Consider the following 24,916-nt stretch of genomic DNA (forward strand, 5'->3'; position numbering starts at 1 on the left):
GGCGAAGCACACACGGGGTCAGCGTGGCCTCAGGTCCCGCAGGGTCACAGAAGGATCGGGGGTGTCTGAGTGTCGCAGAGCTTGCGGGTATTGGAACGGGAAAGCCGGCTACAGAGACAGAGCCGACAGTAAGCTCACAGCTCCGTGTTACCTTGAACCGGTCGCAGGCTCGATGAGCTCGGAGCGCGGCTGGAGGTCAGGCAGACGGGAGTAACTGGGCGCTGTTCTCTGAGGGCGCGCTGGGGAGTGGGGCCCTGGGCTCTCGGCTCCTCCGGGCCGGAGACCAGGAGGCCGCCATTTGTATTCCCGTCCTCTGGAACTCTACGGAAAGCGCTCAGGGAACAAAAGCTCCTGAAAGCAAACCCGAGCGGATTACTCACCCCGGCCCCGGGTAAGGGCGGTGTAATTCCGCCTGGGGCAAAGACACTTGAGAATCACTACAACAGGCCCCTCCCCCAGAAGATCAACAAGAAATCCAGCCGAGACCAAGTTCACCTACCAAGGAGTGCGGTTTCAATACCAAGGAGAGCAGCAGAATTCCAGAGGAGGAGAAAGCCAAGCACGGAACTCATGGCTTTTTTCCTGTGATTTTTTTTTAGTCTTGCAGTTAATTTAATTTTTTCTTTTTCATTTTTTTTTTTTTTTTTCTCGCCTTCGGGTAAAATTTTTTTTTTTTTAACTGTTACCTTTTTCTTTTTTAACGATTTTTTACTAGTTTATCTAATATATATATATATATATATTTTTTTTTTTTTACATTTTTCTTAGGTGTTTTCTTTTTTTAAAATTCTTTTCTTTTCTTTTCTTTTTTTTTTTTTTTTTTTTTTTTTTTCTTTTTTCTCTCTTCCTTTTTGAACCTCTTTTTATCCCCTTTCTCCCCACTCACGATTTTGGATCTCTTCTAATTTGGTTAAAGCATATTTTCCTGGGGTTGTTGCCACCCTTTTAGTATTTTACTTGCCCTTTCATTTACTCTTATCTGGACAAAATGACAAGACGTAAAAATTCAACACAAAAAAAAGAACAAGAGGCAGTACCGAAGGCTAGGGACCTAATCAATACAGACATCGGTAATATGTCAGATCTAGAGTTCAGAATGACAATTCTCAAGGTTCTAGCCGGGCTCGAAAAAGGCATGGAAGATATTAGAGAAACCCTCTCGAGAGATATAAAAGCCCTTTCTGGAGAAATAAAAGAACTAAAATCTAACCAAGTTGAAATCAAAAAAAGCTATTAATGAGGTGCAATCAAAAATGGAGGCTCTCACTGCTAGGATAAATGAGGCAGAAGAAAGAATTAGTGATATAGAAGACCAAATGACAGAGAATAAAGAAGCTGATCAAAAGAGGGACAAACAGCTACTGGACCACGAGGGGAGAATTCGAGAGATAAGTGACACCATAAGACGAAACAACATTAGAATAATTGGGATTCCAGAAGAAGAAGAAAGTGAGAGGGGAGCAGAAGGTATACTGGAGAGAATTATTGGGGAGAATTTCCCCAATATGGCAAAGGGAACGAGCATCAAAATTCAGGAGGTTCAGAGAATGCCCCTCAAAATCAATAAGAATAGGCCCACACCCCGTCACCTAATAGTAAAATTTACAAGTCTCAATGACAAAGAGAAAATCCTGAAAGCAGCCCGGGAAAAGAAGTCTGTAACATACAATGGTAAAAATATTAGATTGGCAGCTGACTTATCCACAGAGACCTGGCAGGCCAGAAAGAGCTGGCATGATATTTTCAGAGCACTAAACGAGAAAAACATGCAGCCAAGAATACTATATCCAGCTAGGCTATCATTGAAAATAGAAGGAGAGATTAAAAGCTTCCAGGACAAACAACAACTGAAAGAATTTGCAAATACCAAACCAGCTCTACAGGAAATCTTGAAAGGGGTCCTCTAAGCAAAGAGAGAGCCTACAAGTGGTAGATCAGAAAGGAACAGAGACCATATACAGTAACAGTCACCTTACAGGCAATACAATGGCACTAAATTCATATCTCTCAATAGTTACCCTGAATGTGAATGGGCTAAATGCCCCTGTCAAAAGAGACACAGGGTATCAGAATGGATAAAAAAACAAAACCCCATCTATATGTTGCCTCCAAGAAAACACATTTTAAGCCCGAAGACACCTCCAGATTTAAAGTGAGGGGGTGGAAAAGAATTTACCATGCTAATGGACATCAGAAGAAAGCAGGAGTGGCAATCCTTATATCAGATCAATTAGATTTTAAGCCAAAGACTATAATAAGAGATGAGGAAGGACACTATATCATACTCAAAGGGTCTGTCCAACAAGAAGATTTAACAATTTTAAATATCTATGCCCCCAATGTGGGAGCAGGCCAACTATATAAACCAATTAATAACAAAATCAAAGAAACACATCAACAATAATACAATGATAGTAGGGGACTTTAACACTCCCCTCACTGAAATGGACAGGTCATCCAAGCAAAAGATCAGCAAGGATATAAAGGCCTTAAATGACACACTGGACCAGATGGACATCACAGATATATTCAGAATATTTCATCCCAAAGCAACAGAATACACATTCTTCTCTAGTGCACATGGAACATTCTCCAGAATAGATCACATCCTCGGTCCTAAATCAGGACTCAACCGGTATCAAAAGATTGGGATCATTCCCTGCATATTTTCAGACCACAATGCTCTAAAGCTAGAACTCAACCACAAAAGGAAGTTTGGAAAGAACCCAAATACATGGAGACTAAACAGTATCCTTCTAAAGAATGAATGGGTCAACCGGGAAATTAAAGAAGAATTGAAAAAAATCATGGAAACAAATGATAATGAAAACACAACGGTTCAAAATCTGTGGGACACAACAAAGGCAGTCCTGAGAGGAAAATATATAGCGGTACAAGCCTTTCTCAAGAAACAAGAAAGGTCTCAGGTACACAACCTAACCCTACACCTAAAGGAGCTGGAGAAAGAACAAGAAAGAAACCCTAAGCCCAGCAGGAGAAGAGAAATCATAAAGATCAGAGCAGAAATCAATGAAATAGAAACCAAAAAAACAATAGAACAAATCAACGAAACTAGGAGCTGGTTCTTTGAAAGAATTAATAAAATTGATAAACCCCTGGCCCGACTTATCAAAAAGAAAAGAGAAAGGACCCAAATAAATAAAATCATGAATGAAAGAGGAGAGATCACAACTAACACCAAAGAAATACAAACTATTATAAGAACATACTATGAGCAACTCTACGGCAATAAATTTGACAATCTGGAAGAAATGGATGCATTCCTAGAAACATATAAACTACCACAACTGAACCAGGAAGAAATAGAAAGCCTGAACAGACCCATAACCAGTAAGGAGATTGAAACAGTCATTAAAAATCTCCAAACAAACAAAAGCCCAGGGCCAGACGGCTTCCCGGGGGAATTCTACCAAACATTTAAAGAAGAACTAATTCCTATTCTCCTGAAACTGTTCCAAAAAATAGAAATGGAAGGAAAACTTCCAAACTCATTTTATGAGGCCAGCATCACCTTGATCCCAAAACCAGACAAGGATCCCACCAAAAAAGAGAGCTATAGACCGATATCCTTGATGAACACAGATGCGAAAATACTCAACAAAATACTAGCCAATAGGATTCAACAGTACATTAAAAAGATTATTCACCACGACCAAGTGGGATTTATTCCAGGGCTGCAAGGTTGGTTCAACATCCGCAAATCAGTCAATGTGATACAACACATCAATAAAAGTAAGAACAAGAACCATATGATACTCTCAATAGATGCTGAAAAAGCATTTGACAAAGTACAACATCCCTTCCTGATCAAAACTCTTCAAAGTGTAGGGATAGAGGGCACATACCTCAATATCATCAAAGCCATCTATGAAAAACCCACCGCAAATATCATTCTCAATGGAGAAAAACTGAAAGCTTTTCCGCTAAGGTCAGGAACACGGCAGGGATGTCCATTATCACCACTGCTATTCAACATCGTACTAGAGGTCCTAGCCTCAGCAATCAGACAACAAAAGGAAATTAAAGGCATCCAAATCGGCAAAGAAGAAGTCAAATTATCACTCTTCGCAGATGATATGATACTATATGTGGAAAACCCAAAAGACTGCACTCCAAAACTGCTAGAACTTATACAGGAATTCAGTAAAGTGTCAGGATATAAAATCAATGCACAGAAATCAGTTGCATTTCTCTACACCAACAGCAAGACAGAAGAAAGAGATATTAAGGAGTCAATCCCATTTACAATTGCATCCAAAACCATAAGATACCTAGGAATAAACCTAACCAAAGAGACACAGAATCTATACTCAGAAAAACTATAAAGTACTCATGAAAGAAATTGAGGAAGACACAAAGAAATGGAAAAATGTTCCATGCTCCTGGATTGGAAGAATAAATATTGTGAAAATGTCTATGCTACCTAAAGCGATCTACACATTTAATGCAATTCCTATCAAAGTACCATCCATCTTTTTCAAAGAAATGGAACAAATAATTCTAAAATTCATATGGAACCAGAAAAGACCTCGAATAGCCAAAGGGATATTGAAAAAGAAAGCCAACGTTGGTGGCATCACAATTCCGGACTTCAAGCTCTATTACAAAGCTGTCATCATCAAGACAGCATGGTACTGGCACAAAAACAGACACATAGATCAATGGAACAGAATAGAGAGCCCAGAAATAGACCCTCAAATCTATGGTCAACTAATCTTCGACAAAGCAGGAAAGAATGTCCAATGGAAAAAAGACAGCCTTTTCAATAAAGGGTGCTGGGAAAATTGGACAGCCACATGCAGAAAAATGAAATTGGACCATTTCCTTACACCACACACAAAAATAGACTCAAAATGGATGAAGGACCTCAATGTACGAAAGGAATCCATCAAAATCCTTGAGGAGAACACGGGCAGCAACCTCTTCGACCTCTGCCGCAGCAACATCTTCCTAGGAACAACGCCAAAGGCAAGGGAAGCAAGGGAAAAAATGAACTATTGGGATTTCATCAAGATCAAAAGCTTTTGCACAGCAAAGGAAACAGTTAACAAAATCAAAAGACAACTGACAGAATGGGAGAAGATATTTGCAAACGACATATCAGATAAAGGACTAGTGTCCAGAATCTATAAAGAACTTAGCAAACTCAACACCCAAAGAACAAATAATCCAATCAAGAAATGGGCAGAAGACATGAACAGACATTTCTGCAAAGAAGACATCCAGATGGCCAACAGACACATGAAAAAGTGCTCCATATCACTCGGCATCAGGGAAATACAAATCAAAACCACAATGAGATATCACCTCACACCAGTCAGAATGGCTAAAATCAACAAGTCAGGAAATGACAGATGCTGGCGAGGATGCGGAGAAAGGGGAACCCTCCTCCACTGTTGGTGGGAATGCAAGCTGGTGCAGCCACTCTGGAAAACAGCATGGAGGTTCCTCAAAATGTTGAAAATAGAACTGCCCTATGACCCAGCAATTGCACTATTGGGTATTTACCCTAAAGATACAAATGTAGTGATCCAAAGGGACACATGCACCCGAATGTTTATAGCAGCAATGTCCACAATAGCCAAACTATGGAAAGAACCTAGATGTCCATCAACAGATGAATGGATCAAGAAGATGTGGTATATATACACAATGGAATACTATGCAGCCATCAAAAGAAATGAAATCTTGCCATTTGCAACAACATGGATGGAACTAGAGCGTATCATGCTTAGCGAAATAAGTCAAGCAGAGAAAGACAACTATCATATGATCTCCCTGATATGAGGAAGTGGTGATGCAACATGGAGGATTAAGTGGGTAGAAGAATAAATGAAACAAGATGGGATTGGGAGGGAGACAAACCATAAATGACTCTTAATCTCACAAAACAAACTGAGGGTTGCCGGGGGGAGGGGGTTTGGGAGAAGGGGGTGGGATTATGGACATTGGGGAGGGTATGTGATTTGGTGAGTGCTGTGAAGTGTGTAAACCTGGTGATTCACAGACCTGTACCCCTGGGGATAAAAATATATGTTTATAAGAAATAAAAAATTAAAAAAAAAAAAAAAAAGAAAAAAAAAAAAAAGTATATGACAAGAGAAAAAAAACTATATATATGCAAATAAAGGAAGAATCTCGTCAAAAAGAACCCCAAGTGTAAGATTTATATGCTATCAGGACAAACACAAAAACACAGAAACACTGGTGGAAGAAAAATATTGGAGAGTGGTTATAAATTCGCAGTGTGTGCGAGGAAGGTTTTTTTTTTATTCTTCCTGGATGTATCTTGATATCTTTGTTAGAGGACTCAACTTTCCTAAGATAAAGGGGGATTAAATATTGGTTTCCCTATAGGGGTAGTATTGATTGGCAAAAGGGGATTACTTTGAAGTTTAACTCTATATGAATACTAGAAAATAAAAATAAAAAGGAATAAACTAGACTAGACTAAACTAAACTAAAATTAAAAAAAAGGAATTCAAAAAATAAAATTGCAAGAGAAAAACATAGGTGTATGTATCAAAAAGTTCAGGTTAGAAGGTTATTATGGAATTTGATGTACTGGACAGCTCGCTGTGATGGTAAATAGGTTAAAAATTTATCTATATATAAAAAAAAAATGAACCAGAATAGTGGGAACGAGTGAAAAATGAAAGTTTTTCTATGAAGTAGTGGTTGTTCTCTTGTAGTCTTTTTTTTTCTCTTTTTTTTTTCTTTCTTGGTATTTTTTCTGGGGGAGGGGCCTGCCACGTGTGTTTTCAGTCAATGATGCTCCCTGAGTTAGTCCTCCCGCCCCACCCTCAAGGGAGTGGGCTCTGAGGAACTGTTTTTTTTCAGGCTTTTGTTTTCTGGTGGTTTCACTTTTTTTTTTCTCTCACTTTGACTGCTTTTGACAGTTTTTGTAGTTTTAGAGCAAAACAAACCGCACCCTGACCTCTGTCTCTCAGAGAGAAGCCTCAGTCTGGCTGCAGAGCCTAAATAAGTTCCCCCTTGGCCACTGGCAGAGCAAGTTCCGAGTCGCGGTCCCTGGGGACGCAGGAACTTTTGCTTGTACCCAAACCATGGCAGTGGCGGCTGTCTGGGCAGCTCCAGACTGCCAGAGAGGTTCCAAGCAGCAATCACACACTGAGATTTTCCTGCTGGCCCGGGTTGTGAGTGCCTGGTCTTTCTGGGTCTAAGAGCGCCCGGCTTATGTGCACCAATTTCAGGGGAGGCTGTGGGTCCCCCGTGCATCTCGGGCTCTGAGAACTGGGCGCAGGTCCGAAAGCACCAGGCTGGGCCTTCGCGCAACTCTCTGGGGGAGAGTCTTAGGCTCTGAAACAACGTCAAGTATCAAAGGGCGCTGGCTGGGCCTTTGTCCCTCAGGGGAGGATGTGGGGAATGAGTATCTCATGCTCTATAGCAGGGCTCCAGCGTTCTGCCTTCCGGCGTGTCTCCCATCCCCTCACAGGAGCCAGACCCCATGTGTTCTCAGGCACACTGGCCGCTTAAGGACCAAGAGCTGGTTTCTCCGCCGCACTCTCTCTGGCTCAGTGCCAGGGGAGGCTGTCCTGGTACTGGGGACGTAAGCCCCTGTCCCTAGCCGCCCCGATTCCCACAATCCCCCCCCCCCACCCCGCGATCCTTTGCTCTTTTGGAGTGCTTTCAACCAGTCTCCAAGTTAATGCTGGTCCCCAGACGCAGGGCACTCTCACTCATATTGGGGTATTACTTTCCAACCTGTCGCCTCTGGTGGCTCCCTCCCCCTTTTGTTTATCTTCCATTATCAGTCCACCATTCCCACTCCGCTTTACCTGCCCACTGGCGTCTTCTGCCCCTGTAGAGATCAAGATGTGTATAATTCTGATCTCAGGCTGATTTCATGGGTGATTGGAGTTCTTTGGTAGGTAATCAGCTCACTTTGGGGTACAGGTTGAAAAGGCACCTCCTCCTACTTCCCTGCCATCTTGTCCGCCCTCCAACTTTCACAATTTTTGTTTGTCTATTGTATTTCGATAAAAGTGGGTAAATGAGGAAAAATATTCTTATGTCTCTGTCTTCTATTTGCATTCCAAATGTCACCTCCTCCCAGTGGAGCACTCCCCATAAAAAAATAAATAAAACACAGTACCAGGATGAAAACCATTATGCATATGTCAATGGGAAGGTCAGTCAATAGGAAAACAGTATCTACATAAGGGTGCCAAGAAGATAGGATCAGTGATGCAACAGTTCTTAGCTCCATTAATCAGTGAGTTACATACAAGGTCCCTGTTCTCTGAGGAATCTGGAATGACAAGATTTTATTTATTTGATCTTTTCCTAGAGTAGAAATGGTAATCATTAGGCAAGGGGTAAATATTTTCCTTTGGGGGAAAGCCTGACCCTGTGAAGGAGAATTTCCATAACAGCCCAGTATACACATAATTCAGTCTCAGTGTCTTCTCTGAGATCATTCCACTGCTGAAAGGGAAAGTGGAAATGAAAACTTTCAGATTGTAATTCACACTATTTTCAGAGATGGCCCTAGATCCTCATCTTTCTCTATAGCCCAGTCTTTGTCAATGTGACCAACACATTCCCTCAAGTGGTGAAGACTTTTCCTCTGCCTTATATTTGGGCTGGGTTAGGATTTTTTATTTGCTGTGGCTAGCAGAATATGGTAGGAGTGACAGTGGACCTGAGAGCCTTGGTGCATTTCTGCTGCTCTTTCTTGGAACTCTGTCTTGAAAAAGGGAATTAAGCTAGGTGGGCTGCTAGAGGAAGTGAGGACAGGTGGAGCAGGGCTAAGCTGTAAAAGCCAAGGCCACCATAGCTCAGCCACAACAAGCTAGCTAATCCCCAGGTATATTAGGATTCCCAGAAAAGATCAGCAGATCTCCCCCAGCTGACACACAGTTGGTTCAAGACTCTTGAGGAAAGCAACAAAGATTAGAACAATCCATCACCAAACAATTCCACTTGATAGTATAGATATTATAGCAAGCCATTTGTTTTTAGGATATCTTGCCATGCAGCAACATTTTTAATCATTCAGTTATTAAAGTTAATTTTGGATAATTGTTAAAAAGTGACTCTAAGGGCATCTGGGTGGCTCATTCAGTTGTGCTTTCAACTCTTGGTTTCAGCTTGGATCATGATTTCCAGCTCCAGGGGTGAACCCCAACTTTGGGCTCCATGCTCAGCTAGGAGTCTGCTTGAGATTCTCTCTCAATCTCCTTCTGCCCCATTCCTTTTTCTTGCTCTCTATCAGATAAATAAGTAAATCTTAAGTGGTGTGTGTTGTGATGAGCACTGGGTGTTATATGCAAGTAATGAATCATTGGACACTACATCAAATACTAATGATGTTCTATATGTTGGCTAACTGAACACACACAAAAAAGGGTGAACCTAATGAAGATCTTTTTCATGTGCCAAGAAGAGTTTGGAAGGATATTCATTTTTGTGGAGAATACATAGTGCCTCAGAATCACATAATGTGGAAGAAATTACTGCTCTCTGTGTCCTGCTGAGACATAATTAAAAAAAAATTTTATTTTTTATAAACATATAATATATAATATATTTTATTTACATGTCTGTGAATCGCCAGGTTTACACACTTCACAGCACTCACAATAGCACATACCCTCCCCAATGTGCATAACCCAACCCCCCTTCTCCCAACCACCCTCCCCCCAATAACCCTCAGTTTTTTTTTTTTTTTTGGTGAGATTAAGAGTCATTTATGGTTTGTCTCCATCCCAATCCCATCTTGTTTCATATTTCTTCTCCTACCCCCTTTACCCCCCCATGTTGCATCACCACTTCATCATATCAGGGAGATCATATGATAGTTATCTTTCTCTGATTGACTTATTTCACTAAGCACGATACACTCTAGTTCCATCCACATCCTTGCAAATGGCAAGATTTCATTTCTTTTGATGGCTGCATAGTATTTCATTGTGTATATATAACACTTCTTCTTTATTCATTCATCTGTTGATGAAAATCTAGGTTCTTTACATAGTTTGGCTACTGTAGACATTGCTGCTATAAACATTCGGGTGCATGTGCCCCTTTGGATCACTACGTTTGAATCTTTAGGGTAAATACCCAGTAGTGCAACTGCTGGGTCATAAGGTAGTTCTATTTTCTTTTCATTTTTTAAAATTAATTTTATATTTATTTTCAGCATAACAGTATTCATTATTTTATGACCACATCCAGTGCTCCATGCCATCCGTGCCCTCTATAATACCCACCACCTGGTACACCAACCTCCCACCCACCCCACTTCAAACCACTCAGATTGTTTTTCAGAGTCCATAGTCTCTCATGGTTCACCTCCCCTTCCAATTTACCCAAACTCCCTTCTCCTCTCTAATTCCCCATGTCCTCCATGCTATTTGTTATGCTCCACAAATAAGTGAAACTACATGATAATTGACTCTCTCTGCTTGACTTATTTCACTCAGCATAATCTCTTCCAGTCCCGTCCATGTTGCTACAAAAGTTGGCTATTCATCCTTTCTGATGGAGGCATAATACTCCATAGTGTATATGGACTACATCTTCCTTATCCATTCGTCCGTTGAAGGGCATCTTGGATCTTTCCACAGTTTGGCGACCGTGGCCATTGCTGCTATAAACATTGGGGTACAGATGGCCCTTTTTTTTTTTTTTAAAGATTTTATTTATTTACTTGACAGAGAGAAATGACAGAGAGAAATCACAAGTAGACGGAGAGGCAAGCAGATTGTCGATTTCTTCCTGGTTCAATTTTGAGAGTTTATAGTTTTCCAGGAATGCATCCATTTCATCTAGGTTGCTAAGCTTATTGGCATCTAATTGTTGATAATATCTTCTGATGATTGTTTCAACTTCCTTGGTGTTAGTTGTGATCTCTGCCTTTTCATTCATAATTTTGAATTTTGGGCTTTCTCTCTTTTTTTTGGATTAGTGTAGCCAATGGTTTATCGATCTTATTGATTTTCTCAAAAAACCACCTTCTAGTTTCATTGATACGTTCTACTGTATCTCTGGTATCTACCTCATTGATCTCAGCTCCAATCTTGATATTTCCCTTCTTACATGTGGAACTTGATTTATTGTTGATTCTTCAGTTCTTTAAGGTGTAGAGACAGGTGCTGTGTTCTGGATTTTTTAAATTTTTTGGAGAGGGGCTTGGATGGCTATGTATTTCTGCCTTAGGACCACCTTTGCTGTTTCCCATAGGTTTTGGACCGAAGTGTCTTCATTCTCATTGGTTTCCATGAATTGTTTCAGTTTTTCTTTGATCTCCTGGTTGATCCAAGCATTCTTAAGCAAGGTGGTCTTTAGCTTCCAGGTGTTTGAGTTCCTTCCAAACTTTTCCTTGTTATTGAGTTCCAGTTTCAAAGAATTGTGATATGAGAATATGCAAGAAATCATCTCAGTCTTTTGGTATCGGTTGCATCCTGATTTGTGACCCAGTATGCGGTCTATTCTGGAGAAGGTTCCATGGTCACTTGGGAAGAATGAGTATTCTGTTGTTTTAGGGTGGAATGTTCTGCAAATATCTATGAGGTCCATCTGTTACAATGTGTCATTCAGTGCTCTTGTTTCTTTATTGATTTTCTGCTACTATGATCTGTCTATTTCTGAGAGAGGCGTGTTAATATTTCCTACTATTAGTGTATTCATATCAATATGACTCTTTATCTTGATTAGCAGTTTTCTTATGTAATTGACTCTTCCCATATTGGGGGCATAGATATTTACAATTGTTATATCATCTTGGTGGATAGTCCCTTTAAGGATTATGTAGTGTCCTTCTGTATCTCTGACTACAGTCTTCAGTTTAAAATCCAATTTATATGATGCGAGAATCGCTAATCCAGCCTTCTTTTGAGGTCCACTGGCATGAGAAATTCTTCTCCATCCCTTCACTTCCAGTCTGGGTGTATCTTTAGATTCAAAATGGGTCTCTTGTAGACAACATATGGATGGGTCCTGTTGTTTTATCCAATCTGCAACCCTGTCGCGTTCTATGGGCACATTTAGGCCATTCACATTGAGAGTGATTATTGATAGAAAAGTTTTTATTGACATTGAGTTACCTTTGAAGTCCTTCTTTCTGTAGATTGTCTCTGTATTTCTGTTCAATGCTATTCTTAGGATTTTTTTTCTTTTATAGAACCCCCCTTAATATTTCCTGCAGTGTCGGCTTGGTGGTTGCATAGTCTTTGAAGCCTTGCCGATCTTGGAAACTCTTTATCTCTCCATCCATTTTGAATGTCAGTCTTGCTGGATAAAGTATTCTTGACTGCATGTTCTTCTCATTTAGTGCCCTGAATATATCTTGCCAGCCCTTTCTGGCTTGCCAGGTCTCTGTGGACAGGTGTGACGTTATTCTGATGGGCTTTCCTTTGTAAGTAAGGAGACTCTTTGTCCTAGTGGCTTTCAAGAGATTATACCTACAATTATGTCTCTTCAATTTGGCTATCAGTTGTCGTGATGTTTTTTTGGAATGTATAATCTTTTGTGGAAACCATTCAGCCTCTAGTACATGAGCGCTGGTTCCATTCACGAGATTGGGAAAATTTTCATGAAGAGCTTGTTCCACTATATCTTCTAGACTTCTTTCTTTCTCCTCCCCTTCAAGGATTCCAATAATTCTGATGTTGGAATGCTTCATGGCATCATCTATTTCCCTGATTCTGTTTTCGTGGTTTCTAAGCTGTTTGTTCCAGGCTTCCTCCTGATCCTTTCTCTCTATCTGTTTGTCATCCAGATCACTAACTCCTATCTTCTGTCTCAGTTACTCTAGCTTTGAGAGAGTTTAGATTAGATTGGAACTCATTGAGAGGATTGTGTACCTCAGCCCTGGTAGCTTTAAGCTCCGCCCTAACATTCTGAACATCATCTCTGTTCGCTTTCAGCTCAGCCCTAATCAATTCTGTTTGGTCATCCATGGCTTTCTCCAACCTAGCTATTGCCTGGATAATTGTTAGCCTGATTTCTTCTCTGACATATTGTCTATGTTGATAGCCATTAGCTCTGTTGCAGAAGGTCCATCCTCTGTATTTTTCTTCTGTTGGGCATTCCTCCTCCTAGTCATTTTGGTGAGAGATGACTGAACAGATATAGCTCGATGTATTGACCGTGGTGCAGTCAAGGTGCACCCTGGGACACTTCTGAGCGATCAGGATTCCCCACTCAAATGAGAGACAAAAGAAAAGAAAAAAAAAAAAAAAAGAAAAGAGAGAGAGAGACAGGAAAGAAAGGGAAGATTAAAGAGAAGGTTCAGCCCAAATGGGCCCCAAGGTAAGATTTAGGAAGTATACAAACAAATGCAGACAAACAAAGAGACTGATAAAAGTACATGACAAGAGAAATAAAAATATATGTAAATAAAGGAAGAACCTTGTCAAAAAGAACCCCAAGTGTAAGATTTATATACTATCAGGACAAACACAAAAGCATAGAAACAGTGGTGGAATAAAAAGATGGGAGAGTGGTTATTCATTCTCAGTGTGGGCAAGGAATTTTGATTTGATTCTTCCTGGATGTATCTTGATATTTTTGTTAAAGGACTCAACTAAGATAAAGGGGTATTAAAAATCGGTTTACCTATATGGGTAGTATTGATTGGGAAAAGGGGACTACTTTGAAGTTTAACTCTATATGAATATTAGAAAATAAAAATAAAAAGGAATAAGATAGAGTAAACTAAACTACAATTAAAAAAAAAGAAATTCAAAAGATAGAAATGGAAAAGAAAAACACAGGTGTATGTATCAAAAAGTTCAGGTTAGAATGTTATTATGGAATTTGATGTACTGGACAGCACACTGTAATGGTAAATAGGTTAAAAAAATTATCTATATACAAAAAAAAAAATGAACCAGAGTACTGGGAATGAGTTAAAAATAAAAGTTTTCCTATGAAGTAGTGGTGGTTGTTCTCTTGTCCTCCTTTTTTTTCTTTTTCTTTCTTGGTTTGTTTTCTGGGGGAAGGGCCTGCGATGTGGGTTGTGAGTCAATGATTTTCCCTGAGTTAAGTCCTCCCTTCCCCCTCAAGAGGGTGGGCTCTGAGGAAACTGTTTTTTTTTTTTTTTCAGCCTTTCATTCTCTGAGGGTTTTTATGTTTGTTCACTTTTTTTTTTCTCTGACCTTGACCGCTTTTGATGGTTTTTGTAGTTTTAGAGGAAAACAAATAGCACTCTGACCTCCCTCTCAGAAAGAAGCCTCAGTCTGGCTGCAGAACCCAAATAAGTTCCCCCTTGGCCACTGGCAGAGCAAGTTCCAAGTTGCGGTCCCTGGGGATGCAGGATTTTTTTTTTTTAATATAATTTTTTATTTTTTATAAACATATATTTTTATCCCCAGGGGTACAGGTCTGTGAATCACCAGGTTTACACACTTCACAGCACTCACCAAAGCACATACCCTCCCCAATGTCCATAATCCCACCTCCTTCTCCCAAACCCCCTCCCCCCAGCAACCCTCAGTTTGTTTTGTGAGATTAAGAGTCACTTATGGTTTGTCTCCCTCCCAATCCCATCTTTTGCTTTTACCCAAAGCCATGGCAGTGGCGGCCGTCTGGGCACCTCCAGACTGCCAGAGAGGTTCCAAGCAGTGATAGCACACTGAGATTTTCCCACTGGACCGGGGCTGGGAGTGCCTGGTCTATCTGGGTTTAAGAGCGCCCAGCTTGCGTGCACCTCTTTCAGGGGAGGCTGTGGGTCACACGGGGGTCTCAGGCTCTGAGAACCGGGCACAGGTCCGAAAGCACCAGGCTGGGCCTTCGCACACTTCTCTGGGGGTAAAATTTGGGGCATACATCTTAGGCTCTGAAACAATGGTGCATATCAAAAGGCGCTGGCTGCGCCTTTCTACCTCTCTCAGGGGAGGATGAGGGGTGCATGCATCTCAGGCTCTATAGCAGGGCTCCAGCGTTCTGCTGTCTGGTGTGTCTCCCATCCCCTCACAGGAGCCGGACCCCATGCGTTCTCGGGCGTGCTGGCAGGCTAGGGACCAAGAGCTGGTTTCTCCACCACACTCTCTCTGGCTCAGCTCCAGGGTAGGCTGTCCTGGGACTGGGGACTTAAGCCCCTGTCCCTAGCTGCCCTGATTCCCACAATTTCCCCACTGTGATCCTTTGCTCTTTTGGAGTGCTTTCAACCAGTCTCCAAGTTAATGCTGGTCCCCAGACACAGGGCAGTCTCGCTCTTATTGGGGTATTACTTTCAAACAGGTCACCTCTGGTGGCTCCCTCCCCCTTTTGTTTATCTTCCGATATTAGTCCACCATTCCCACACCACTTTTCCTGCCCACTGGCATCTTCTGGCCCTGTAGAGATCCAGACATGTATAATTCTGATCTCAGGCTGATTTCATGGGTGATTGGAGTTCTTTGGTAGGTAACCAGCTCACTTTGGGGTACAGGTTCCCCGCCATCTTTTCCCCCCTCCGGTAGTTCTATTTTCAACATTTTGAGGAACCTCCATGCCTGCTGAGACATCTTGATTTTAGCCCCAAAAGATTCATTTTTGCATTGCATTGACCTCAAGGACTAGAAGAGTATAAATTTGTTTCTATTAACCCCTCAGTGTGGTAATTGGTGATAGTAGCAATAAAAAGGGACAAAGACATTTCTCCAATACTTTTTTTTTTTTTTTTTTTGAAGAAGCTTAATTTAAGCCTCTCAAATCATTCACTTAACTTCTTTGGGTAAGGGCATTTTGTACTGAAACCCTACCTTAACGATAAGAAAAAAATATATACTTTTTTTTTTTTCATTGAAGAGTTTACTGCAGTCAGATCAACAAAAAACTTACTTTGTGGGTCGTCTGCCAGGATGTAGACATGGCTTTTTTTTTTAATTTTTTATTTTTTATAAACATATATTTTTATCCCCAGGGGTACAGGTCTGTGAATCAGGAGGTTTACACACTTCACAGCACTCACCAAATCACATACCCTCCCCAATGTCCATAATCCCACCCCCTTCTCCCAAACCCCCTCCCCCCGGCAACCCTCAGTTTGTTTTGTGAGATTAAGAGTCACTTATGGTTTGTCTCCCTCCCAATCCCATCTTGTTTCATTTATTCTTCTTCTACCCACTTAAGCCTCCATGTTGTATCACCACTTCCTCATATTTGACAGAGAATGTCTTTATAGTGAAATGTTATAATCATGAGATTTAAATCTAAAGTCACTTTGGAGATACTCAGCCCAATTAGCTGGTACAGAGGAGTTCTCCTTGCATAATGTCAGTGTGGTTCTGCCTTTGAGGCCTCTGGGCACGTAGGTAAGAAAAGTGATACATTTTGAAAATTCAGGCCACCTGTTCTCAAAATTTGGGGGTCTGAATTTCTAAATTCCTAGCAGTCCACGTGAAAGCAAGTGCTCATTCTTTTCATTCATTTACCCTCCAAGTTTCTCTCAAGCTTTCTTTCAACACTATAGACAGGTATAATGAGTTATAATTAGGGTTATGAACCTTATGCATGTACATCCATGCATGTGTATTTTCTTGAAATAAATATATACATGAATATACATACATTTACATACACACAACCCTTAATCTTAAACTTCTTTGGACCCAACAAGGTATTTCACATTTCCTCTTGCCTTAAAACATCTCTTGAAGTTATGTTTATGATTTAATATTGCCTTTTCTGAAGACAAGGTGAATTGCCTTTTCTGAAAGCGAAGGTGGAGGGATTACTGCATAATAAAGTAGATACACTTCTCCAATGAAGACATACAAATGGCTATCACACACATGAAAAAATGTTCATCATCATTAGCTATCAGGGAGATTCAAATTAAAACTACATTGAGATACCACCTTACACCAGTTAGAATGGCCAAAATTAGCAAGACAGGAAACAACTTGTGTTGGAAAGGATGTGGAGAAAGGGGAACCCTCTTACACTGTTGGTGGGAATGCAAGTTGGTGCAGCCATTTTGGAAAACAGTGTGGAGATTCCTCAAGAAATTAAAAATAGAGCTTCCCTATGACCCTGCCATTGCACTCCTGGGTATTTACCCCAAAGATACAGATAGAGTGAAAAGAAGGGCCATCTGTAACCCAGTGTTTATAGCAGCAATGGCCACAGTCGCCAAACTGTGGAAAGAACCAAGATGCCCTTCACTGGACAAATGGATAAGGAAGATGTGGTCCATATACACTATGGGGTAGTATGCTTCCATCAGAAAGGATGCTCTCGTATTAGGGGTATTACTTGAATCCCCAACTTTTGTAGCAACATGGACGGGACTGGAAGAGATTATGCTGAGTGGATTAAGTCAAGCAGAGAGAGCATAACAAATAACATGGACGACAAGGTGAGATGGAGAGAAGGGAGTTGAGGGAAATTGGAAGGGGAAGTGAACGATGAGAGACTATGGACTCTGAAAAACAACCTGAAGGTTTTGTAGGTGCAGGAGGTGGGAGGTTGGGGGAACCAGGTGTTGGGTATTGGAAAGGGCATGGTTTGCATGGAGCACTGGGTGTGGTGCAAAAACAATGAAAACTGTTATGCTGAAAAGAAATAATAAATTTAAAAAAAAATTGAAGTAGTTAGAGCTTTCTGTGCACCTTCTTGAGTTCTATGGAAATGGAATGATGCTGTATGTACCCATGATTTTTTAGTAATTCTTTCAATTCCCAAAGTTGTATACATTTTTTTACATACTTGATTTTTTATTATTATTTTTTTATAAACATATAATACATTTTTATCCCCAGGGGTACAGATCTGTGAATCGCCAGGTTTACACACTTCACAGCACTCACAATAGCACATCCAAAGTTGTATACCTAAGCATGTACAGTTTATCACATGTAATAATGCTCCAGTAAATTAATGAGAATTTAAAAAATTCTAGTAGTGCTTATGACTCAGGGCAGATCTGGAGCACAGGTAGCTGAGCCACCCCTGTCCAAGTGGGAGAGGTCTCTTCCAACTGTGGAAAAGCAAAGGTTCACATCTGCATGTTAAAATAGTGGAAATAAATTAAGGCCATTCACATTTCATAAACTCATTTATTTTGTATTTAGAAGATTACCTGTCGTGGCTGGCGCGACATACCGACCAGGAAAGTGAGGGTAAGAGGATGGTGAAAAGAAATTAAGAGTCAAAGAGATGGGGGCAGGAGGAGCACTAAGGAGGATGTCCCATAGTGCCAAAGTTTATTTAGCAGAGTTCTGATTTATACCACACAGTAAGGGAATCACCTCCTGTACATCTGGTGCTAGTTTCTATTTTGGCCTGAGAGTAGCTGGCCATGCAGAGATATCAGACAGCCTTGACATTCGTGGTTTGGACACCTAGGCCATAACTCAATATTCACAAAACACAGGAGCCTTATTAACTTAGTCTTGAGACAGCAATGGCAATGGCAACAAGCCAAACCTTACAATGTTCTCATAACAATCACCAGGGAAAAACGGTGGCACTCTAGCTTGCCACCTGTGAAAGTCCTCGGTTGAAGAGGTTCCCAAGAACTGTTGCTTTATTGGGTTAACCCCTTCTAGGCACGAGGCTCCCAAAAATTACCTACATATTTGAAAGGAATAAAACGGCATAAATTGGTTCAAGATGGAAAAGCACTATAGCAACATGCCTCTGATGACCCTTAGAAACACAATGTAGAGAGTCAAAACTGACTTCAGACTCATGAGAAGCCCTGCACAGATCAGAACAACTGCCTACCCTACAGTCCCCTTCTATAATAAAGATGTTATATTAGCCATTTCTTTTTTAGATTTCATTTATTTACATGAGAGAGAGAGAGAAAGAGAGAGAGAGAGTGCATAACCTAGAGAGGGAGCATGGTGGCAGGTGGTGGTGAAAGAAGTAGAGAGAGAAAAAGACTCCCTGCTGAGTAGGGAGCTCAATTCCAGGACCCCTGGATCATGATCTGAGCCAAAGGCATATGCTTAACCAACTGAGTTATCCAGGCACCCCTATACTAATCCATTTTGTTTTAGGGTGTTTTGTATGTACCAATAGCTAAGTGTTATAATAATCAATTCAGGGAGAACACATAGCATTTGTAATGATCTGATTCTTTTTATTCTAAGAATTTTTTCTGATACTTGAAATTAGCTTTCAAGAACTCTGTTCTTCAAGTTTATCTCATGTATTATAAAAATGACTCCAGGATGCCTAGTGGCTCAGTACCTTAAGTGGCTGCCTTCGGCTGAGGTCAGAATCCCAGAACCCTGGGATCCACTCTTGCATAAGGCTCCCTACTTATCAGGGAGTCTGATTCTCCCTCTCCCTGCCTACTACTCCCCCTGATTGTGTTCCATCTCTCTCTCTCTCTCTCTCAGATAAAAAAAAAAATCTAAAAAAATAAATAAAAAATAAAAATGACTCCATTGAGGCCTCTTTGAGGTAACATGGAAAAGTTGGAAGGACAAGTCTGTGTGCACAAAACTTGTGACTCTAGGTCACATCATGGACAGGAATCCAAGCTTGCTTGTAAGTCAGCCGTAGTTATGAGGATGATATATAATGTATGATAATGATACTCTTTACTCACTGACACTTTAGAGGTTATGGCAAAATTTTGAATAGTGGGAAATACTTCATTTAGAGAAATGGAAGGACCAGAATCCAGAAAATAATTTAATAAAACCCCAAACGTGTCTATCACTTTTTCATCTTAATGAACATTCTTTTAGAATGGATTCTGATATTCCATAATTCAATGAATAGATGAAGTGCCAATAACAAATGTATGCTTTAATATTTTGCTTTATCACACTTAAAGCCAAAGTTGATTATAAGGCCATATATTATCATTCTATTTTATCCATTTCTGTATAGATTCCACTTGGAGAATGTATTTTACTATCTTTTTTTTCCCCTAAAGACTATGGTAGGCATGATGAACATAAGCTGTGTAACAACAGGATACTAATGTGTAGAAAAATCTCCATGAACAGCTACAATCACCAGTATATCTAAATATCCATTCTCAGACAGAACAGTAAAGATAACAATATACAAAGGAATGATGTTCATGAGAGGGAAGCACAGTGGTATTAGAATTTCCTCTATTATAAATTTACATAAATAGCCCTGGTGGCCAAGAGTAGATTTTCCATAGGAGTAGTATTCAGTCAAACTAAAGAAACTATACTTACCCTGATGTATTTAATTTGAGAAGATTTTTTTTTCAAAGATTGTATTTATTCACTTGACAGAGATCACAAGTAGGCAGAGAGGCATTGGGAGGGAGTAGGCTCCCTACTGAGCAGAGAGTCCAATGTGGGGCTCAATTCCAGAACCCTGGAATCATGACCCGAGCTTAAGGCAGAGGCTTTAATCCCCTTAGCCACCCAGAAGGCCCGAGAAGAAATAATTCTTAACAGATTCATGGAGTCCTTTGAATAAGTGAGAATATCCAAATATTTCACATTTGAGATTAGGAATGACATTGATAGAGCAGGATAATGACAAAGGGAAAATCTCTTGGATATCAGAGTTATCACAAAGCTTAACAAACTGAGTTATGTAAATTATGCAGAGAGGTTAAAAAAATAGAAATTCCCAGAAAAAAAAAATAGAAGAGGGATGTTCCAATTCCACAATCTGATCAATGTATCTCAACATTTGGATCAGGCTTTGGGCCCTGCACTCATGGGCACTTCTTCAGTGCTAGAACAATTATCCCTTTTAGAGCTGTCATCCTAGAGAATCTCATCAGAGCTTCCTTTATGTCTTTATTCCTCAGGCTGTAGATGAATGGGTTCAGCATGGGTGTAACCACCGTGTACATAACAGAAGCTACTGTATTTGAGTGGGAGCTCTTGGTAGCAGCAGAGCTAAGGTACACTCCTATGCTCGTACAATAAAATAAAGAGACAACTGAGAGGTGAGATGTACAGGTGGAAAATGCTTTATACTTGCCCTGAGCTGATGAGATCCCACATATGGAGGAAACAATCATGGAGTAAGAGTAAAGGATACCAATGAAGGGACCAACAGCCAGCAACATGGCTGCAAAATACATCACCATATTATTGAGAAAGGTGTCAGAACATGCAAGTTGGATCATCTGGTTGAGTTCACAGAAAAAGTGTGGGATTTCCACCTCTGTGCAGAAGGACAACCGCAACACCATGGAAGTGTGTAGTAAAGAATGAAAGACACTCAGGATCCAACATACCAGAACCAGCAGTCCACAAAGCCAGGGGTTCATGATGACTGTGTAATGCAGTGGGTGACAGATGGCCACAAAGCGGTCATAAGCCATCACTGTCAGGAGGAACATGTCTAATCCTGTAAATAGTATGAAAAAATACATCTGTGTGATGCAGCCTGCATAGGTAATGACTTTTCTCTGAGTTTGGATATTCCACAGCATCTTGGGGACAGTGGTGGAGGTGAAACAGATGTCTACAAAAGACAGGTTTGCAAGGAAGAAGTACATGGGGGTGTGGAGGTGGGAGTCAGAGCTGACAGCCAGGATGATGAGCAGGTTTCCAAACACAGTGATCAGATAAATGGAGAGGAAAAGCCCAAATATGAGGGGCTGCAGTTCTGGTTTCTCTGTAAATCCAAGAAGGTGGAACTCTGAAATTCCTGTATTGTTTTCTGGGTCCATGTGTTGTAGGTGACTACCAGCACAGAGAGAAGTAACAGAATTAATTTTTACACAAACAGTCCTTGCTCACATTGTGGAAATGCAACAATTTTTGTTTTACAGTCAAGAAAGTAATCACAGTATTTTGTGAATGAATTTGGGTTAGGGGGATCCCTAATCCTCTCTGATTAGGAATTTTCATCACAACATCCAATGTTTTCCCAAAAGGTCGGGTATTTTACAGTTTCAGTAAGAAAACATTTCATGCATTTGAAAAATATATGCAATGTTGACCAAGTTTTGGAAATTCTAGTCATAAAGTAGTGGGTGTTGAAAAGCAAAAGTCCCTACAATTCAACGACGGTGATAGGGTAGATGCATATATAACGATTAAATAATCATGAGATGGGGAGAGATGATATGAACAGAACAAAAGCAGGTTAAGGGAGAGAATATGTCAGGTGTTATGTTGGGTGTTCAGTCAAGGTTGGCTAAGAAGGTGACCTTTGAAATGAGACTTCATGGAAGAGTGGGTGGAAGGGAGAGGTCTTCCTGATAGAGGAAACAGCTGATGCAAAGGCCCTGAGGAAGTACTTTTGTCAGAAAATGAAGGCTCAAAAGGAAGCCTGTGTGTTGAGGGGAATGGACAGCAGTGATGAGAGGTGGTGGCAGTGAATTTTGTAGAATCATGTGGCCTCATACCTGCTTAATATTCAAGACACAGGGACTTCCTTGTCCACACTGTGTACCTCCTCCTTTTTATGATCTGGTTGCATCAGCCTCCTGTCCATTGAACACCCCTCCTTAGTATCTTCTGTTATTGAATTTGGCCTATGTATTATAATTGGCATCTTGCAATGGAGGAACCTGTCTAACCCTTCTCTGAGGACTGCTCTCACTCATCAAGATGTCCACATGCACGTGCGCGCACACACACACACACACACACACACACACACAGTGTCACTTACATACAACAGAGCACACCAGGTCCTCCTTGTGTGTGTTACTTCGAAGTCCTTATTATCTTTCCCTACCCACTCCAACACAGTGTTTAGGATATGAATGGATATGCATCATATTACCTTTCCCATAAAGAATGTAGAATAATACCCAGAAATTCCTACTCAGAGCTTCCCAGGGACAAATCATCTTGGGTCTCCATTTTGTAATAGCCACTTTCTGACCTGTGTGTAAAGAAATGTAAAAAAGTGTTTTCAATATTTAGGGTGTTTTCTGGTTCCGTATGCAGTTTAGATAATTTTTTCCAGTTCTGTGAAAAATGTTGGTGGTATTTTGATAAGGATTAATCTGAGTGTGTATATTTGCTTTGGGTAGCATAGACATTTTAATAATATTTTTTCTTCCAATACATGAATATGGAATGTTTTCCAATTTTTTGTGCCTTCCTCAATTTCTTTCACAAGTATTCTACAATTTTTGGACTACAGATATTTTACCTCCTTGGTTAGGTTTCTTCCTAGATAACTTATGGTTTTCAATACAACTGTAAACAGCTAAGAGATACATGAAAAAATGTTTATATCTCTCATCATCAGGCAAATACAAATCAAAACCACAGTGAGATACCATCTCACACTGTTCACAAAGGCTAAAATTAACAACTTGATAGACAACAGATGTTAGCCAAGATGCAGAGAGAAAGGAAACCCCTCACACTGTCTGTGTAAATGCAGACTGGTGCAGACATTCTGGAAAACAGTAAGGAGGATTCTGAAAAAAATCAAAATAGCCACCATACCATGTGACAATTTCACTGCTTGGTATTTCTGCAATGGATACAAACAGTGATTTGAAAGGGCACATGTGCCTAAATGTTTATAGAAGTCATGTCCACAATAGGCAACATGTGGAAAGAGCCCAGAAGTCCATCCACAGATGAGTGAATAAAGATGTAGTAGGGGCTCCTGGGTGGACTCAGTGGGATAAAGGTGAGTATATATACACAATGTAATATTACTTGGCCATTAAAGAATCAAATCTTGCCATTTACAAAGACCTGGAGGGAGGTAGCATGTATTATGCTAAACAAAATAAGTCAGAGAAAGACAAATACTATATGATTTCATTCATAAGTGGAATTTAAGAAACAAAATGGATAAATATAGGGGAAAGGAAGAAAAAAATTAAAAAAGGATACAAACAGAGATGGAGTGAAACCACAAGTGCCTTTATAATAGGACAGAAACTGATGGTTGCTCGAGGGGAGGTCGGTGGGGGGCGATGGGTTAATTGGGTGATGGTCATTGAGGGCACTTGATGGAATGAATACTGGGCATTATATGCAACTGATGAATCACTAAATTCTATCTCTGAAACTAATAATACACTATATGTTAATTACACTGAATTTAAATAAAGTTTTTTTAAAAAGCAGCCGCAAAAAATTGTGTTCAATAAATAGAGAGATAGGGAGAGACAGACAGAGGGAGGGAGAAATGAGATGGACATACAGAGTAAAATGATCTAATAAGCTCAGTTTTTCTGATAGACTACAAGGAAGGGAAAGCTTCCTTGGTGCTAGCGGCATCCAGTCTTGCTTACATACCATTTTTTTAAAAAAAGATTTTATTTATTTATGTGACAGAGAGAGAGATCACAAGTAGGCAGAGAGGCAGGCAGAAAGAGGGAGGGGGAAGCAGACTCCCCACTGAGCAAAGAGCCCAATGTCGGGCTCGATCCCAGGACCCTGAGATCACAGGACCCTGAGCAAAAGGCAGAGGCTTAACCCACTGAGCCACCCAGGTGCCCCTACATACCATTTTTAATCAGCAAAAATAATAAGAGCAAAATAAGTTTTGTTCACAAAGTAGTGACATCTTTATGGTGTGAATCACATTATTGATTGAACATAACAAGAAAAAAATAAACCAACATTTCACAAAATTTGGACATTTTTATTACCAGAGAGCAGACTGAAGACTTTTTCATTTTTCTTCCTGTGCCTCATCCATATTTATTTGACCCATGCTTTTTTGTTTGGTTCCATAGAGGATGAGGTGAACCTTTTATCACTTTTCTTTTGTGGTATCTTTTTTTTAAATTTCTTATTTTTAGCCTTTGGGTACAATTACTTTCTTGACAAGTCTGATGAACACAATGACTCAATGTTCTTGTTCAACATGCAAGACTCTGTGAAATCCTACACACCTAGAGGCAATCTATCCTCTTACTCTGAATACTTTTTGTGTGACTTATCTGAGGACACTAAATCAGACTCAGATTTATCTCACTGTGCTCTTGTCTGGCACTATGAGGTAAGAACCAAAGGAGCAGGGACATCACCTGTGTTGTTCATGTTTTTCTTCATGG

The 24,916-nt window shown here is 40.3% G+C and overlaps 1 protein-coding gene across 1 annotated transcript; it reads right to left on the reverse strand.

The window, feature by feature from the left end:
- Positions 1-20,635: 20,635 nt before the first annotated feature.
- On the reverse strand, positions 20,636-21,604 carry LOC101674536 (olfactory receptor-like protein OLF4). The gene has a single exon (XM_004782384.1). It carries the CDS (start codon positions 21,602-21,604, stop codon positions 20,636-20,638), a length of 969 nt encoding a protein of 322 aa, XP_004782441.1.
- Between the last annotated feature and the right edge of the window lie 3,312 nt (positions 21,605-24,916).

Source organism: Mustela putorius, unplaced genomic scaffold (genome assembly GCF_011764305.1).
Source record: "Mustela putorius furo isolate JIRA1106 unplaced genomic scaffold, ASM1176430v1.1 tig00000095_pilon_pilon_pilon, whole genome shotgun sequence".
In the NCBI taxonomy this organism is placed as follows: domain Eukaryota; kingdom Metazoa; phylum Chordata; class Mammalia; order Carnivora; family Mustelidae; genus Mustela; species Mustela putorius.